Here is a 16572-nt window from a genome sequence, read left to right as displayed (position 1 = left end):
TGTTCAAAGCCTTTCCATCCCTGGCCAAAAGTAATGCCTTTAATCTTCGTACAATTATATTTTAATTAGTATTGCATAGTTTTAGGCGTTAATTAATAAATACCAATAAATTTCACATTTGGGCCAATTCATGTAAATTATTAGTTTTGCAACAATAAAACTATTAATACGAGCAAAAATATAACTCGACAATTTTGCCGATTTGTAGTTAACCCATTAGCCGCGAAATTATTAGAAAAAAAAAAACAGTACTTCATAAATGATTTATTATAACTAATGGAATATTTATTAAATATTTTATTTTTGGTTATGTGTTTTTTTTTTTCGAGTTCACATTTTTCTTTTGCCCCAAAATTAAATACAAATTAAAATTTTTCAAATAACTTTAAAACATATTATTTTTTTGTTTTTGTTTTGCTTATACTAATTAACTTAGTTTCTCGTTTTCAAATGGGAGATCTATGACTATGTATGTTTGTAAATCTTAAACTTAATTAAAATCTATGTGTTGTAGGTTGTTGTAGTGAAACATTGGTTGCTTTACATGGTGGAAATAATGGAGATTTATAGATATATATAAATAAATTAAAAGTAGAAGAAAAAACACAGTTTAAAATTAAAATGTCTTTGTTGTAGTTTGTTTTTCTTTTTCTTCGTTTCTCATAAAATCAATATCAATTAACACAGAGTTTAAATACATTACAATGTAAGGATGTGTGTGTGACAGAGTAGGTGTACAATTTATATATCTAAAGGTCCTTTGAACACTAAAGTATAAGGATTTTGTTTTTATTTCTGTTGTTGTTGTTTTTATGTGACGGGTTTGTGTTGTTGTTTTGACCTGGGAAAATCGTTTTAGGATATTCATGGCTTTTCATTAAATTTTCGAACTTATCCCAAACTAAATTCACGCCTAACACCATAGAGACAACTCAGAGCTAAGATGATGATAGCGTTAAGCATTACTGCAACCTTTGATGGCAGCTGTTGTGTGGGACTTGCTGCATTACTACGCGACTTTGAGCTGGCCACCACCTCCGATTCCTCGGGTGGTATATCCATGCTATTGCTGGCTACAATAAATTGGAATATGTCGCTCACCTGCAAAAGAAAAAACGAGAGAGAGAGAGAGAGAAAATTGTAAAATAAATAAATAATTTTAAGTATGTTATGATCTCTGTACTCGCTTGGTTACAGATTTAATATATGCAATATTTCAGAGTTATTTTTTTATTTTGCCAGTACTTTTTCTTCTTCTCTATTTGTTCGAATGCCAATAGCAAATATTCAGTATATTTCGTTTGCCTGCAGATTTTTCATTTTTTTTTTGCTCTGGTTGTTTGAAGAGAATAAATAAAAAAAAAACATATTGCAATTTGTGATTTAATCGCATTGTAAGTAAAGAAATGCTGTCATAAAAGGATTTTCTACATTTTTATGTTTGCTTTCTTTTCAATAAGAGTAGATCTTTGTCTGACGGTATATTGATGGTTGGAATACATATATTTGTGTGTGTGTGAGCAAACATGGATGGAGGAGAGTGGGGAAACAGTGTTTTGTAATATCGAAAAATATGTAAAATTGAATTTGTCATTCTTATCACACAGCGGCTAGGTCAAAAAATATTTCCTAAAATGACATTCAAAAATTTATTTTTCCAAAATATTCTTTAAAAAAACCAGAAAAAATAGGTCAAATCGATTTCAAAAAAAAAAAAAATATATATATATATAATAATAATAAATAAAAAAGTTGTAAGTTCGGCCGGGACGAACCTTGAATACCCTCCACCATTTGGAACGAATTAGGCAATTCTCAAAAACAATAAAATCCGTTAAAACTTCTGTTAAAATCTCAAAAATACCGAATGTAGCTATTATATTAGGGTCTATACGAGGACATGAACCTGCGTAGGTAACATTTGTCGTAAGCCATTACAATATTCAAATGCGAAAAAATCGGTTATAATGTCGATAAAATCAAAATACCTAATATCGAGAGGTACCGTTATATGGGGGCTATACGAAGACGTGGACCTGTACAGACAATTTTCTGTCGTAGGTTGTAGTATCCATTACGAGCTTTAAATACCAAATTTGAAACAATTCCGGTGAAAAATGTTGCTAAAATCATCAAAATACCGAATATTGGGAGGTACAGTTATATGGGGGCTATACCAAAACGTGGACATACAAGGCCCTTTTTTAACTATAGCCACTTGTGGCTTTCCAGCCAAATATAACGAAATAACAATATCACGTGGGCAAGTATTCTAGAGGATGGACAGGTAGATGTAATGCCGAAGAGAAAAGTTCGGGGTAGTGAGTTATACAAAGCCACTGAGGAACTGTATCTAAAAGTAAGTTGACCCGGAGAGTAGTAATGAGAAAAGTGACAACCAACCACACCCTCGCGGCAATGTGCCGTTTACCATAAGGAAAATATTTCTCATTCACTTGGCCGGTCACTTGACGGCCTTGAAAGTTGTATGTTCTTCGACGAACAGAATCGTTAGGTGGAAATAGTTTTTTCTTTGGACTGCCTCTCATTAGATTGAGTGTCCGATAATCCATTTACGGTGTCGTGTTTTCACAGGATTTTTTGGCTTGTTGTTACGCAGGAGTCATTAGCTCGTTACTACGCAAAAGCTTTAACTCGTTGATCCGCAGAAGTTTTATTTGGAGGAACTTCGGTTCGTTCTTCCCCAGGAGCGTTGACTAGCTGTTCTGCAGGAGTTTCGCCGTACTGTTCCGCAGGAGCTTTGGCTTGCAGTTCCGCATGAGTTTTGGGCTCGCTGTTCCGCTGGAGTTTGGGCTTGCTGCTTCGCAGGATTTTCGGCTCAAACTTGGATAGTTGGTTAGAGATAGTCATAAAGCTTAGAACTAGCTAGAAAAACTCCCTAGCCATTGTAGATCCACAGCAAATTGCCGAACTGGAAGGAATATTTATCTATCTAAAAAGGTCTGAACATCGGTTCCCGAGCACACTCACAGTGAGTTTCAAAACCCGAACCAATCCCTATCCACCTCAGTAGGCATGGACAGTTGATCCCGAACATTCCACCCGTAAGCTGCCGAACCCGAACAACCTAAGCTGACCTGAATATCATTGTAGACTACATATACCAATAGTGAGCCGCCGAACCTGAACGACTTCCGATTCATCTGAGAGGGCCTAGACATCGGCTTCCGAGCACACCCATAGTGGTTTGCCGAAACCGAACGAATCCCGATCCATCTTAGAAGCACTTCCAAACATTCTTCCCTTGAGCATTCGAGTCCGAAAAAGCCAAAACGACCTGGACGTCTTCTTCCGAGTATCTCTACAGTGAACTACCGTCCCCAATCCGTCACCGAGAACCTGAACATCAACATCCCAACTACCGATGATCATTCATTGAAGTTCCCGATTACCTTCAAAATGTCATCATCATGAACGCCAGTGTCACTCCGAACACAAATATTGCAATTCCCGTTATCCTACAGCAGCCACCATCTGGTCATTCACAAGTTCCCGATTACCTACAAAGCGTCACCATTCCGAACGCCAATGTCACACCGAACACAAACATCGTAATTACCGATCTCTCGCACTAATCAACATCTGGCGACCATCATGAAGTTCTCGATTACTTTCAAATCCCGAACATTAACATCGTAATTCCTTATTACTACATATTACCATCCGAAGGCCATCCACGAGTGTCCGATCATCTTCGAATCATCGGCTATTCACACTTCGGATCTAGAACCCGAGTGTAAAACGTGAAAACCTCTATATAGCTTCATCATATTTTCCGATTGCCCACGAGTCGTTCAGTCCTACGAGACAACGTAAACTTCGAGTTTCTTATCATCAACAGAATAACTCTACTTCGAATTCCCGAGCACCTCTGAAGTAATTTGGATTCTAATATAGTATTAAAATCAGTAAAACATCTCTTCTTATTTCATAAGCTTCAGTGGGTCCCCACGGGGACACAGGGTACGCAGCTAAACTTACATCAACCAACGAGAAAACTACGTTACGTCCTTTTAAATTTCTGGGAAAAAAAACTCGTTTAATATTCAGGCTATAATCTCGAATTCAACGTTCTTCAGAAAACACGAGGATTCCGCTCGGGTTATTAACGAACTTGCTGCTTGGGTTGTAGTGGGGAACTCTGGTGAAATGTGTTCGGCACACAGGTTTTCGGGTCGTGTCCGAGTAGTAGATGATTGGGAACTCGTTAATTACTACTCTAGATTTCGATTGGGGAGTGATCCCGAAACTCCAGCTAACACCGCGATCTCGAGCTTCTGTGTCAATGTTTATAGAATTAGAGACGATTTTGATGATCGGGTTGAAATCGGGAACTTTTTTGAAAATCGTTCGGTTCATAGGTTTTTGGGTTGTGTACGAGGAGTACATGATCGGTAACTTGTATCGGTGCTCGGAGGTTAGTTACTACTCTAGATTTCGGTTGGGGCATCGAGCCCGAATCTTTAGTTGCCATAGACCGTCAGAAGCTCTGTGCCGAAATGAAAACCAGCCAAAAAATATATTCCCAGCTAACAGTTCCTCTTAGTCGAAGGATAGTATTTGATTCCAAAACCACCCCGTACAGTTCAAGCAAGGCCCTGCAGCCTACCCGTCAACCGAAACGAAAACTATATATTGCACCACAATAGCCAAGTGAATGAGAATTATGAGTCGAAGCGTAGTAAATGATTTCAAAAACACTACGTACCCTTTAGGCAAGTCTCCTACAGTAACGAACCTGCATCGTCAACCGAAACGAAAACTTTATGTTACACCACAGTAGCCAAGTGAATAGATTATATTTCAAATCCTCCTGAACCCCTGTGCAATTTGTTTTAATCTGTCCTCATACCTAAACCAACTATTGAATTTCATACCCAACCCATTGATGTTTTCTTCCACTTTTTTTTTTTCAAACTTGGATCTCTGTGTGCTTGTGAAAACTGCTTCATTGTGCTCGAACATTGAGAGCGAGTACTTACCTCATTCCAGCCATAACGATTTTTAGCCTGTACAATCGCTTCATAATATGCTCCCGGTACCAGATTTTTTATTGTGTACGACATGATGTGAGTTAACGGTTCCGAGGCTGGACGGTGTTCCGGTGTAAGAATAAAATCGTGCCATCTGCCGGGTTGTTGGTATGTATCATTCATCTGGAAAATATTGCACAAAGAAAAAGTAAAGGAAATGAGCGAAAATAATCAGGGAAAAATGGGAGCGCTGAAAAAAAATGCAGTAAAATAAATTCTTTAGCAAACAAAGGGAAATGGAGAGAGAGGGAGAGAGAAGGGGAGCGGAAAAAACTACACATATATCAATGTAATCGTAATCATCATTCTCATCAATGGGAACTGTAACCGTCATCAGGATATACAAAAGGGCGAAAAAAAAAAAAAAAAAACAAAAATAAAATAAATTGTGTTTCGCCCACCTCCAACAACCACCTGAGGCTGTTGTTTGGACAATGTCAAAGTAATAGGGTTGGTTGCTTGCTTGCTTTACTTGTTGTTTGTTCGTTCGTTCATTCGCCAACTGAAGATTGAAAATAAAATGCGACAACTGCGAAAAAAAATGAAATTTTTTTCTTTACACAAAATAAATCGTTAAAAAATCTCCAGAATGCATTCATGTATGGATTCAGGGTATTTACAGGTACACGTCGCCCATATATCGCGGGCGGCGGGTGTAAGTGTATTCATTTATAGGTGTATCAGCAATGCGCTTAAATTCTTTTCATACATGTCACAAACAAAAACACACACAAACAAATTTGTATATCTCCATACCTAAAGCCATCCCAACATACCAAAATGACTTGAGAATAATATTACAATAAGCTTATGAACATAAGCCTTAAGCTTGAGAAAATCTTGAGAAAACATTGAAAAATGTTTGTGTAACAAGTATAGAATAATCGAAACGGAACCCTTATTTATAAGCTTATACTTGAAATTGTAGAATAAGCTTACAAAAATAATATTATAATAAGCTTATTTTTGTAATAGTATATAATATTATTTTTTTTAATTTTTAATCATTTTTCACATTTTTTTCTTGATGGACATCCCAGTAGTCACTGCCTCATGTTGCTTCTTCTCCCTTATTTGAACTTCTGCATCTCTTCCACTAAGACTACACATGTATTGAATTCCTTCAACTTTTTTGATGATTCCAATCTGAAATGGGATTGGAATAATTTATGTGAAAGATTCCCGGATTTATTATTCATCCATACCTTAAGGGTTCGGTCCAGAAATGGGTCCTAAATTCGCGTGATTTTGTTTTTTGCCAAAGAAAATAATTTCTTGCTGACAATTTTCACAAAAAATCAAAACTAATTTGTCAACAAGGGACAGATTTGAGAAATGTTTGTGGAACATAAGTGTTTCTCAAGCATTGTTGAAAAATTATATTTTTATAATATTGTTCTCAAGCTGTATTGTATTTTCGGTATGTTGGGATAGTTTGTAAGCAACCACACGCACACACAGAAGGCTTTGGGTGTGTGTGTGTGTGTGTGCGTATGTTAGTTTGTTTGGCTTGGTTATTTATGCTCCTGTAGTTATTTACAATATACGTATGTATACGCCTCAAACAAAGTTTAAATAAAATACAAAAGGCTTACACAAACACACACACACTCGCATACCCACAACCAATCCATCTATCCACTGAACCATTCCATACGTCCATTTTCATATTTATGAGAAGGACATTCATGCACCGCTAACGGGAACAAGGACTTTAAAATATTTAAAAGGATTTTCGAAATGTTATTTGTAGGGTGTATTCGTTTCAATGGGTTTTTCAAATTGATGTGATATTCGCATCACACGAGCGCTGAAGAAAAACTCCTACAACGACAATAACAATAATTACTGGACTGTATTGCTGGATTGCGTTGGATTAAGGCTATTCAATCAAACTGTTAGATTTCTATCAAATATGAAGTGCTTCGAGTTATGTGAATTTTGGAAAATATTGTGGTATTGAAATTGGGAAGCTAAGGGAGGTTTTTTATTGGCAAAGGCATAAATGTGGTAAATTTGGAAAAATGGAAGAACAAGAATAAGAACTCGGAATTGTGATAATTATTAAATGGGTCAACAGTTAAGAAAAGTTTACGTGGACTTTTTGAGGAGTTCGTAATGTACTGATGAACATGAGTTTTTGAATGGAAAAAGTGAAAACTTTACGAAAAAAACATTTTCAATTAATTGGATCAACATGGAACACGAGCATGGTAGGATCTAGTTAATTCGTACCTTAAATAAATAAAAAAATGCTTCACAAATTCTGAGATGCCTAATACTTAAAATCCCTGCAATAAAATAAGATTGGCATGACAATGACAACCAGTAAAGAAAGTCTTAAAGTCGGGCGGGGCCGACTTTATGATACCCTACACCACTTTGCTAATTTAGTAGAGCTGCGCATAACAATTAAAAATTTTTTATCGGAGAATTCAATCATACACGCTATGATTAAAATTATAACTTAAAATTCAAAAGACTAAATATGCCGAAGCATTTGTATTTTTTAAATTCGGACTTGTATTGCCCATTTGTTATATATGGGAGCTATATCCAAAACTGAACCGATCTTGATAACATTTGGCAAAGATATTTCTGAGCTTCATTTGACATATTTCCCTGAATATCGTTGTTACGGAGTGCATATTACGGCTGTGGGTAACGAATATAACAAATCGGATGAACAATATATATGGGAGCTATAGCTATATCTGAACCGATCTTCACTAAATTTGACATATTAGCTTCTAGACTCAATTCGGTCGTAAGTGCCAAATTTCATCCCATTTGGACAAGTGTTAGATGCACAATAAAAGGTAAATCGGAAAAAAATATATATGGGAGCTATATCCAAATCTGAACCGATCCCGGTAAAATTTGGCAAACATATTTCTGAGCTATATTTGATATATTTCCCTGAATATCGTTGTTACGGAGTACATATTACGGCTGTGGGTAACAAATATAACAAATCGGATGATCAATATATATGGGAGCTAAAGCTATATCTGAACCGATCTTCACCAAATTTAACATACTAGCTTCTAGGCTCAATTCGGTCGTATGTGCCAAATTCCATCCCATTTGGACAGATATTAGACGTTTGGTGCACAATAAAAATAAATCGGACGAAGTTATATATGGGAGATATATCCAAATCCGAACCGATCTCGATAAAATTTTGCAAAGGTATTTCTGAGCTGTATTTGATATATTTCCCCAAATATTGTTGTTACAGAGTACATATTACGGCTGCAGAGGACAAAAACAACAAATCGGATGAAGAATATATACGGGAGCTATAGTTATATCTAAACCGATCTTCTTAAAATTTGACATATTAGCTTCTAGACTCAATTCGGCCCCAGGTGCCAAATTCCATCCTATTTGGGCAAATATTAGACGTTTGGTGTACAATAAAATGTAAATCGGACGAAGTTATATATGGGAGCTATACCCAAATCTGAACCGATCTCGATAAAATTTAGCAAATGTATTTCTGAGCTGTATTTGATATATTTCCCCAAATACTGTTGTTACAGAGCGCATATTGCGGCTGCGGAGGACTAAAATAACAAATCGGATGAACAATATATAGCAATAGCTATATCTGAACCGATTTCGATCAAATTTGGCATAATTATTTTCAGGCCTAATTTTGTTGTATGTGCAAAATTCCATACTATTCGGGCTGATATTACACTTTTGGTGCACAATAAAATGCAAATCGGACGAAGATATATATGGGAGCTATACCTAAATTTTGACCTATTTCAATAGGGTTCGTCCTATCTGTCGGTCCGTCTTTTGTAATCACGCTATCTTTCGAAGTAGGCAGGTTAAGTTCGTAATTGGGCCATGTAGGTCCACGTTTTCATATAGCCCACATATAACGGTACCTCCCGATATTCGGTATTTTGATTATTTTAGCGACATTAATCACCGGAATTGTTTGAAATTTGGTATATGAAGTTCGAAATGGATACTACAGCCTAAGACAGAAAATCCAATTCTGGTACACATTGCACTCCAATTTAATTTTGTGTCCAAGCTTTGATATATTCAATACATGCAACATTTATACTTCAAAACCCCTTTTATCTCTGTCAAAATTCTTGCAATATTTGACCATAGTTATGTTATGATTAATTTCATATCAATTAAAAAACAAAATATTCATAATGTGTAGAGATTTGTATTTCCTTTCTTTTTCATAATAACAGTAATTGGAAATTTTCCATACTTTTATTATATTCTACTTAAAACTTGCAATTATATTTTTCAAGCTCTATAAAGGAGAATTTCGCTGCATATTATTTTTATAATTAATTAATTCAAAGAAACGTTCTACTATTTCACTGTTGTTTGCCTCATTTAAACTAAAGCATCATTAACAAGTTCTTTTTTTATACAATTTCACAAGTAAAACATGAATAAATGCAAAAATGATGGAATACAGATGGCAGTCGAGGGATGCGGTTATGGAAGAAAATTTAATTTCGGAGAGGTGGACAAATTTCAAAATTTCATTTCAGCAGTGCATGATATGACTTCGATAAGGATTATATTAAAAATATTTATTGGATTTATCGGATGAAGATGTATATCGAAGTTATATAAAAATCTGAATCGATGTCGATAAAATTTGACAGAGGTATTTTTGAGCAGTATCTGATGCCCGGTATCAAATATCATTGTTGAGGAGGCATATTACGCATGTGAGGGACCTTAACACCTAGTCGAATGAAACACCTATATGGGAGCTATAACTATATCTGATCCTATTTACACCAAATTTAAAATACTGGTTTCTAGTGCCAAAATTCAGTGCATTTGTGCTGATATAAGCCATTTGATGTACAATATTTGTGATATCGAAAACCGCGTCGCGGTGGCCGAAAAATGGCTCTTGAGCTGAAAATATCGCAATATTCCATTCGGAAATATTGAAAAATGAGCTCGGGTAAAGCCATTGAAATTCCAAAAAGTGAGAGAACTTACACCGCAACAGAAAGAAAATAAACTCAAAAGAGCAAAAGAGTTGCTTCGCTTGGTCGAAAGTTGTGAACTGCCGAATTTGGTGTTCTCCGATGAGAAAACATTCGTTGGCCACCAGAACTCAAGCGCCGCCTATGGTGGCGCTCATATTAATCGACCGTGGCATCAGAAAAAATGCCGAATATTATGATGAAAATATTCTGGTGGGTGTCTTAAAGCCTTGGGCACGCAAACATTGTGGCCACAGACCTTGGACATCCTGTTGAAATGTCCACCATCGCACTCAGCACGCACCACACAAGAATGGTTACAAAATGAGGTTCCTCGCTTCATATCCAGCGCACAATGGCCACCAAAATCTCCGGATACCAATCCGTTGGCCTATTGTGTCTGGAGTGTTTCAGAAAGCAAGGTTAGCACTAAAAAAAAAAAATACCAAAGTGTCGATCACCTCAAGCAAGCGCTTTGCCGGGAATGGGCCAAAATACAGCAGACAAACATTCGGGCAGCGTGTGATGGTTTCATTGGCCGTTTGAAGGCCATGATTCGTGCCAAAGATGACCATTTTTTGTTTTCATTCAATAAAATTTAATATAAAAATGTAAAAATTATAGCACTTGACTTTATTGCCGTTTTTGTATTCCACCCTTCAGTTATATGTCAACCGAGTTTTTCCAAATTTGATGTACTTGCTTCTAGACTGAATTCGGTCGGATGTGCCAGAATGCAGATCATTTGGACTGATATTCGTTATTTGGTGATATTAGCCGAAATCGCTTGAAGATATATATGGGAGCTATATCTTAATTTGAACCGATTCTCACAATTTTCAATTGGGTTCGTCCTTGGGCCAAACAAATATTGTTTGCAAAATATATTCTATATTTTCAGTTAGAGCTGTGTCAATGTAGTTCATAACTCTGTACACTATTTGCTCAACGCATGAGTTATTTCACAAATTTCGTTTATTCCGTATCACTCATACGCAGAGTTGTTATACAAACGAACGGAGTCCATGGATTTAGATAAGGATATAGTTCGTTCGATGGAACTAGATTTGCCCAACTCGATCTCTACTACACCAGTTCCTTAACGTATGAGTGATGTCGTATACACCATATCACTCATACGCAGTGGTTTCGTGCAAACGATTGGAGTCTATGGAATTTGATAGGGCATTAGTTCCTTCGATCGAACAATTTTCAGTTGAAAAGGCAATAATTTTATAGAATCTATTCCTCTAGTATCATCTGTAAAATGCACCAAACGCAGGGCAACCATCACTACCATCACCACTAAAGCAAAAGCGTCTGCTCTTCATATGAATGAATGAATGAATGCGAAGAACTAACGAACGAATGGCGACCAATTAAAACAAAATCTCATTGGATAAATTAAACAAATACAAACATTTAAAATTGTTTTCCCGTTGGCTAGAATGAACCGCACCCACACACACACACACACAAATCCAAGTATATTTGCCAAGTGGCATTATAGTCAAGGCTTCATTAGAAGGTCCAAATGAGGAAAAACAAAAACTAAAAAATGAAATGAGAAAAAAATTCCTCGCAAATCACAAATCAAATGCAAAATATAATTGAATGATATAGCAAATGTAATTAATATCAATGGTTCGTTTTGGTCCCGCTGATTATATGGAGAGGGAAAAATACAAAAAAAAAAAAAAAGATTTTGAAAAAATAATGAGGATGCCATTAATAGATGGAAGAACATAGACAAATGATGTGATGTACTACTGATATTTAATACAGATGACGAACTAAAGCCAAATGATGTAAAATTTGAAAAAAAAACAAATGCTGCAAACGAATATATTTTTTTTTTTGAAAAAGATATTCAATTCTAATGAGTTGTAACTAAATTAATTAATTTTATTCGCAAATAACAAACGACAAAGATATTTTTTTTTAGAAAAAAAAAAATTATAATTATCTATTGAAATAAATTGGAGTGCCATGTTTTGGATATTAAACAAATTGGAGATACTTTGACTGTAGTAATGTACTTGCTTTGATTTCTGCGTAGTAATTAAAATTATTATTAATAATTTGTTATATCTTCTAATGTTTGTTTGCATAAAGCGTATATTATACGTACGTATATACATATGTATATAATTAAGCGGAATATATAGCAAAATATGAATGCTTTGAAGATAAAATGGCAGCTTTTGAATTGTAAATTTTGGTCAAATGAAAGAAAGTCGTTTGCAGAACAGCAATGATAACGAATAAACGTGGATTTTTTATTTTTTGAAGTGCCTTCGAGACGTGGATTTTTTAAAGAATATTTTTTTGAAGAGTCTTCGAGACGTGGATTTATTTAAGAATATTTTTTTGAAGATCCTTCGAAACGTGGATTTTATAAAGAATATTTTTTTGAAGAGCCTTCGAGACGTGGATTTTTTAAAGAATATTTTTTTGAAGAGCCTTCGAGACGTGGATTTTTTTAAGAATATTTTTCTGAAGAGCCTTCGAGAATTGGATTTTTTAAAGAATATTTTTTTGAAGAGCCTTCGAGACGTGGATTTTTTAAATAATATTCTTTTGAAGCCTTCGAGACGTGGATTTTTTAAATAATATTCTTTTGAAGCCTTCGAGACGTGGATTTTTTAAAGAATAGACGTGGATTTTTTAAAGAATATTTTTTTAAGAGCCTTCGAGAAGTGGATTTTTTAAAGAATAGACGTGGATTTTTTAAAGAATATTTTTTTGAAGAGCCTTCGAGATGTGGATTTTTTAAAGAATAGACGTGGATTTTTTAAATAATATTTTTTGAAGAGCCTTCGAGACGTGGATTTTTTAAAGAATATTTTTTTGAAGAGCCTTCGAGACGTGGATTTTTTAAAGAATAGACGTGGATTTTTTAAATAATATTTTTTGAAGAGCCTTCGAGACGTGGATTTTTTAAAGAATAGACGTGGATTTTTTAAATAATATTTTTTGAAGAGCCTTCGAGACGTGGATTTTTTAAAGAATAGACGTGGATTTTTTAAATAATATTTTTTGAAGAGCCTTCGAGACGTGGATTTTTTAAAGAATAGACGTGGATTTTTAAATAATATTTTTTGAAGAGCCTTCGAGACGTGGATTTTTTAAAGAATAGACGTGGATTTTTTAAATAATATTTTTTGAAGAGCCTTCGAGACGTGGATTTTTTAAAGAATAGACGTGGATTTTTTAAATAATATTTTTTGAAGAGCCTTCGAGACGTGGATTTTTTAAAGAATAGACGTGGATTTTTTAAATAATATTTTTTGAAGAGCCTTCGAGACGTGGATTTTTTAAAGAATAGACGTGGATTTTTTAAATAATATTTTTTGAAGAGCCTTCGAGACGTGGATTTTTTAAAGAATATTTTTTTGAAGAGCCTTCGAGACGTGGATTTTTTAAAGAATAGGCGTGGATTTTTTAAATAATATTTTTTGAAGAGCCTTCGAGACGTTGATTTTTTAAAGAATATTTTTTTGAAGAGCCTTCGAGACGTGGATTTTTTAAAGAATATTTTTTTGAAGAGCCTTCGAGACGTGGATTTTTTTAAAAAAATATTTTTTTGAAGAGCCTTCGACACGTGGATTTTTTAAAGAATATTTTTTGAAGAGCCTTCGAGACGTGGATTTTTTAAAGAATATTTTTTGAAGAGCCTTCAAGACGTGGATTTTTTAAAGAATATTTTTTTTAAGAGCCTTCGAGACGTGGATTTTTTAAAGAATATTTTTTTGAAGAGCCTTCGAGACGTGGATTTTTTAAAAGAATATTTTTTTGAAGAGCCTTCGAGACTTGGATTTTTTAAAAGAATATTTTTTTGAAGAGCCTTCGAGACTTGGATTTTTTAAAAGAATATTTTTTTGAAGAGCCTTCGAGACGTGGATTTTTTAAAGAATATTTTTTTGAAGAGCCTTCGAGACGTGGATTTTTTAAAAGAATATTTTTTTGAAGAGCCTTCGAGACTTGGATTTTTTAAAAGAATATTTTTTTGAAGAGCCTTCGAGACGTGGATTTTTTAAAGAATATTTTTTTGAGGAGCCTTCGAGACGTGGATTTTTTAAAGAATATTTTTTTGAGGAGCCTTCGAGACGTGGATTTTTTAAAAAATATTTTTTGAACAACCTTCGAGACGTGGATTTTTTAAAGAATATTTTTTGAACAACCTTCGAGACGTGGATTTTTTAAAGAATATTTTTTGAAGAGCCTTCGAGACGTGGATTTTTAAAAGAATAGTTTTTGAAGAGCCTTCGAGACGTGGATTTTTTAAAGAATATTTTTTGAAGAGCCTTCGAGACGTGGATTTTTTAAAGAATATTTTTTGAAAAACCTTCGAGATGTAGTTTTTTTAAAGAATATTTTTTGAAAAACCTTCGAGATGTAGTTTTTTTAAAGAATATTTTTTGAAAAACCTTCGAGATGTAGTTTTTTTAAAGAATATTTTTTGAAAAACCTTCGAGATGTAGTTTTTTTAAAGAATATTTTTTGAAAAACCTTCGAGATGTAGTTTTTTTAAAGAATATTTTTTGACAAACCTTCGAGATGTAGTTTTTTTAAAGAATATTTTTTGAAAAACCTTCGAGATGTAGTTTTTTTAAAGAATATTTTTTGAAAAACCTTCGAGATGTAGTTATATATATTTTTTGAAGTTATATATAAAAAAAGGATATTTAGAAAAAAAAAATAGAAATATCAGCAAAATGGAGGAAGTAATATTTATGTACACCAATATTTCTAACCGTGAATACATAAAAATATCCGGCAATACCTTCCTTCAGTCAGAACTTAAACAATTTCTTATTTGAATTTGTCAAAGCAAAATTCTATTGAAATCCGTGAAATAATGTTGCGGTCAAGATCCACATCTGCGTCATTTATTGAACTGACGATACATAATTATTTCCTTGAAATCTAAAAACCTCTGAACCCTGACAAATTTCTCAATGGAACATTTCTCTCGGTCCACAGTCAATACTTTTCAAGAATTTGTCAAGTGTCCATAACCAGGCAGTGAACGAAATTTAGGCCCAATATTGTGCATCAAAAAATTCCTATTAACACTTTCGAAAGAAAACTGGTAAAAAAAAATCTTAAAGTCGGGAGGGGGCCGATTTTATTATACCCTACACCACTTTAGTAGAGCTCCACATAACAATTAAAAGTTTTTATGGGAGAATTCAATAATATACGCTATGATTATAATTTAAAGTTCAAAAGATTAAATATGCCGAAGCCTGCGTATCTTTTAAATTCGGACTTGTATTGCCCATTTGATATATATGGGAGCTATATCCAAATCTGAAGCGATCTCGATAAAATTTAGCAAATGTATTTCTGAGCTGTATTTGATATTTTTCCCAAAAATTTTTTAATATTACGGCTGCGGAGGACTAAAATAACAAATCGGATGAACAATATATATTGGAGCTATAGCTATATCTGAACCGATTTCGATCAAATTTGGCATACTTATTTTCAGGCCTAATCTGGTTGTATGTGCAAAATTCCATACTATTCGGGCTGATATTACACGTTTGGTGCAAAAAAAGGCAAATCGGGCGCAGATATATATGGGAGCTATATCTAAATTTGTACCGATTATCTCCAATTTCAATAGAGTTCGTCCTTGGGCCAAACAAATGATTTGCGCAAAATTTCATCTGGATCGGGTAATAAATGTGAACTGTACATTTTTCACAAAATACATGAGCTGAAAATGTGCACCTTCGGTTGGCCACCAGAACTCAAGCGCCGACCATGGTCATGGTGTGGGCCGCCATAACAGCCGATGGTCGCTCTCCACTCGTATTGATTGACCGTGGCATCAGAATAAATGCCGAATATTATCGCGAAAATATCCTGGAGGGTGTTTTAAAGCCTTATCTAAATTTTTACCGATTATCTCCAATTTCAATAGAGTTCGTCCTTGGGCCAAACAAATGATTTGTGCAAAATTTCATCACAAATGAATCAGAATGTGATTCTATGCCGATCATCAAAAAGAACTCGGGGTCTATCTCGTTTCCTTTCGCCTGTTACAAACAAATGCACAAAGACATAATACCCTGACCACCTTCAGGTGTAGGGTAAAAAAAACAAATTGTTAGTCTGCTTATAGATAAAACACTTCGGACATTTTCTAGAGATGCATGAAATGTAATCCCTATATTTGGCATTAATGTAAAATTATGTACAATGTTTCGATTACTTTAAATTAACACATTCATCTTCTCTAATTCACCTTCGAACCATCGCGAACTAAAACACTTAAATTTTAAATAAAACCACTTCAAAAAAAAAAAGCGCGTTACTTTTACACCAAATATGTCAAATCTATTGCATTCACTTCCTTCCGTCTTTCCGCCTTTCTTCCTGCAGCATATCCTGTTGTCATACAACATTAACACAGTTTCCAGACCTATGCAGCTACTGTCATACCGGATTTGTTGAAAAGCAAACGCTTGGATGACGACAATACACATAACTGATCGGAGTATAAAAACTAACTT

The 16572-nt window shown here is 34.6% G+C and overlaps 1 protein-coding gene and 1 long non-coding RNA gene across 2 annotated transcripts in view; both read right to left on the bottom strand.

Annotated features, from left to right (window-relative positions):
• Positions 1-277: 277 nt before the first annotated feature.
• The window catches only part of LOC101899910 (protein sax-3), a 441441-nt gene continuing 425146 nt past the window's right edge, over positions 278-16572 (bottom strand). Inside the window, exons 10-11 of the mRNA XM_059132110.1 lie at positions 5004-5177; positions 278-1101 (exon numbers count right to left, since the gene is read on the bottom strand). Of these exons, the coding sequence (XP_058988093.1) occupies positions 892-1101; positions 5004-5177 (384 nt within the window). The 3' untranslated portion in view covers positions 278-891. The remainder of the gene's footprint in view (positions 1102-5003; positions 5178-16572) is intronic.
• On the bottom strand, positions 6015-6477 carry LOC109612032 (uncharacterized). The gene is made up of 2 exons (XR_002194270.2): positions 6260-6477; positions 6015-6200 (listed from the first exon to the last, which is right to left on the bottom strand). It is a non-coding gene; the product is annotated as an uncharacterized LOC109612032 (long non-coding RNA).

Source organism: Musca domestica, unplaced genomic scaffold, assembly GCF_030504385.1.
Source record: "Musca domestica strain aabys unplaced genomic scaffold, Musca_domestica.polishedcontigs.V.1.1 1, whole genome shotgun sequence".
Taxonomy (NCBI): domain Eukaryota; kingdom Metazoa; phylum Arthropoda; class Insecta; order Diptera; family Muscidae; genus Musca; species Musca domestica.
The sequence above is the reverse complement of the archived record's forward strand: the minus strand, read 5'-3'. Positions and strand labels throughout refer to the sequence as shown.